At 62.1% G+C, this 1,987-nt stretch overlaps 1 protein-coding gene across 1 annotated transcript; it reads left to right on the top strand.

Moving 5' to 3' along the window:
• Nucleotides 1-51: 51 nt before the first annotated feature.
• LOC104401000 (vacuolar protein sorting-associated protein 4A) lies at nt 52-1,982 on the top strand (the record flags this gene model as incomplete). Its single annotated transcript, XM_010010127.1, has 7 exons — nt 52-199; nt 278-339; nt 631-750; nt 932-1,088; nt 1,390-1,538; nt 1,669-1,750; nt 1,844-1,982. Coding segments are annotated over 7 exons (857 nt in total), but the record flags the coding sequence as incomplete, so codon positions are not given.
• Between the last annotated feature and the right edge of the window lie 5 nt (nt 1,983-1,987).

Here is a 1,987-nt window from a genome sequence, read left to right as displayed (position 1 = left end):
GTCCGGGCGGGGGGAAGCGGGGCCGCGGGTGACCCTTGGGGGTCTCTGCAGATGAGGCTCACAGTGACAAGGCGAAGGAGAGCATCCGAGCCAAGTGCGTGCAGTACCTGGATCGGGCGGAGAAGCTGAAGGAATACCTGCGCAGCAAGGACAAGCAGGGCAAGAAGCCGGTCAAGGAGTCCCAGAATGACAACAAGGGGTGCGTGGGGGTGCAGGGACCCCCCGACCGGCCACACCAGGGCCAGACCTGCTCCTGACCCATGTCCCCTCTCCCCAGGAGTGACAGTGACAGCGAGGGCGAGAACCCTGAGAATAAGAAGCTGCAGGAGCAGCTGATGGGTGAGGAGCTGTGCTGGGCGCAGTGGGTATGGTCGTGCTGGCTGGCTGCAGGGTCAGCAGAGGGGTTCCTGAACGTGAACCATCACGAGAGGTGACTGTGGGGAGGGAGGCAGGCTGTGGGACTGGGGACCAGGGGTGTGTTGCTGGGGTAAGGTAGCCCCAAAACCAGCCTCTGTGCTGAGCAATGGTGGGGTTGGTGTGAGTGGAAGGGTTTGGTGGGGCAGAGAGGTGGGATGAGGACTGGCTCTCCCAGCTTTCAGCAGATGTCGGGAGCAAGGTGTACTCTCGCAGGTGCCATCATGATGGAGAAGCCCAACGTGCGGTGGAGTGACGTGGCCGGCCTGGAGGGAGCCAAGGAGGCCCTGAAGGAAGCCGTGATCCTGCCCATCAAGTTCCCGCACTTGTTTACTGGTGAGAGGCATGGCAGTGCTGTGGCTGCTGCTCACCCATGGAGGAGGTGCTGTGGGGCACCAAATGGGGCAAGTGCGTGCTGGGATGTGACCCCAGGCAGTGGGAACGTGAGTCCCTGCGGGTCCACACGGATCCAGCCTGTGCAGGGATGGAGGAGTTGTGACACTGGCCTCTGTCGCAGGGAAGCGCACACCCTGGCGAGGGATCTTGCTCTTCGGCCCCCCTGGAACCGGCAAGTCCTACTTGGCCAAGGCCGTGGCCACTGAGGCCAACAACTCCACCTTCTTCTCTGTGTCGTCCTCTGACCTGATGTCGAAGTGGCTGGGAGAGAGTGAGAAGTAAGCTGGCAGCAGGGACATGCAGCTGCTGTGGGCTGGCTCCCAGCCTCCCCACTGGAGCTTGGCTGGGGCCCCGTTAATGCAGATAATGGGCCCCAGAGGAGAGCACAGGCACTGAACGCAGCTCCACAGGGGATGGTCCTTCTCCCGACATGGTGCTTGCCTCGCTGCCAGTGTGGGGTTCCCAGGGCGGGCAGGAGGTGTTTGGGGGTCCTCGCCCTGGGGCTGTCACGGGCTCTCTGTGTGATCGATGCTGTGCATGGTCCCTGAGTGAGGACCCCATTCCCTGCTCTGTTCCAAGGCTGGTGAAGAACCTCTTTGAGCTGGCAAGGCAGCACAAGCCCTCCATCATCTTCATTGATGAGGTGGACTCACTGTGTGGCTCACGCAATGAGAATGAGAGCGAGGCAGCCCGGCGCATCAAGACAGAATTCCTGGTGCAGATGCAGGGTATGTGTGGGGAAAACAGGGAGAGGGGGGAACAGGATGGGCAGGCATGGGAGAAGCTGCAGAGTGCCTGAATCCCACATATGGTTCTTTGGGGATCACTCTGAGCTGTCTGTACTGTGTTCCTATGCAGGCGTAGGGAACAGCAGCGATGGGATCCTGGTGCTGGGCGCCACCAACATCCCCTGGGTGCTGGACTCGGCCATCAGGAGAAGGTGAGCAGGACCCAACTGCCCCCCAGCTCCATCCCCACAGCCCTGGCAGGGTCTGGCAATGTGGGGCTCACCCCCTGCCTGCTCTGCCCATAGGTTTGAGAAGCGCATCTACATCCCACTGCCCGAGGAGGCGGCGCGGGCCCAGATGTTCAAGCTGCACCTTGGCAACACCCCGCACTGCCTGACCGAGGCCAACATCCAGGAGCTGGCCCGCAAGACCGATGGCTACTCGGGGGC

This window comes from Nestor notabilis, unplaced genomic scaffold, assembly GCF_000696875.1.
Source record: "Nestor notabilis isolate BGI_N333 unplaced genomic scaffold, ASM69687v1 scaffold28782, whole genome shotgun sequence".
NCBI classification, from domain to species: Eukaryota; Metazoa; Chordata; class Aves; order Psittaciformes; family Psittacidae; genus Nestor; species Nestor notabilis.
Note: the sequence above shows the minus strand (reverse complement) of the source record. Positions and strands in the feature narration are given on the sequence as shown.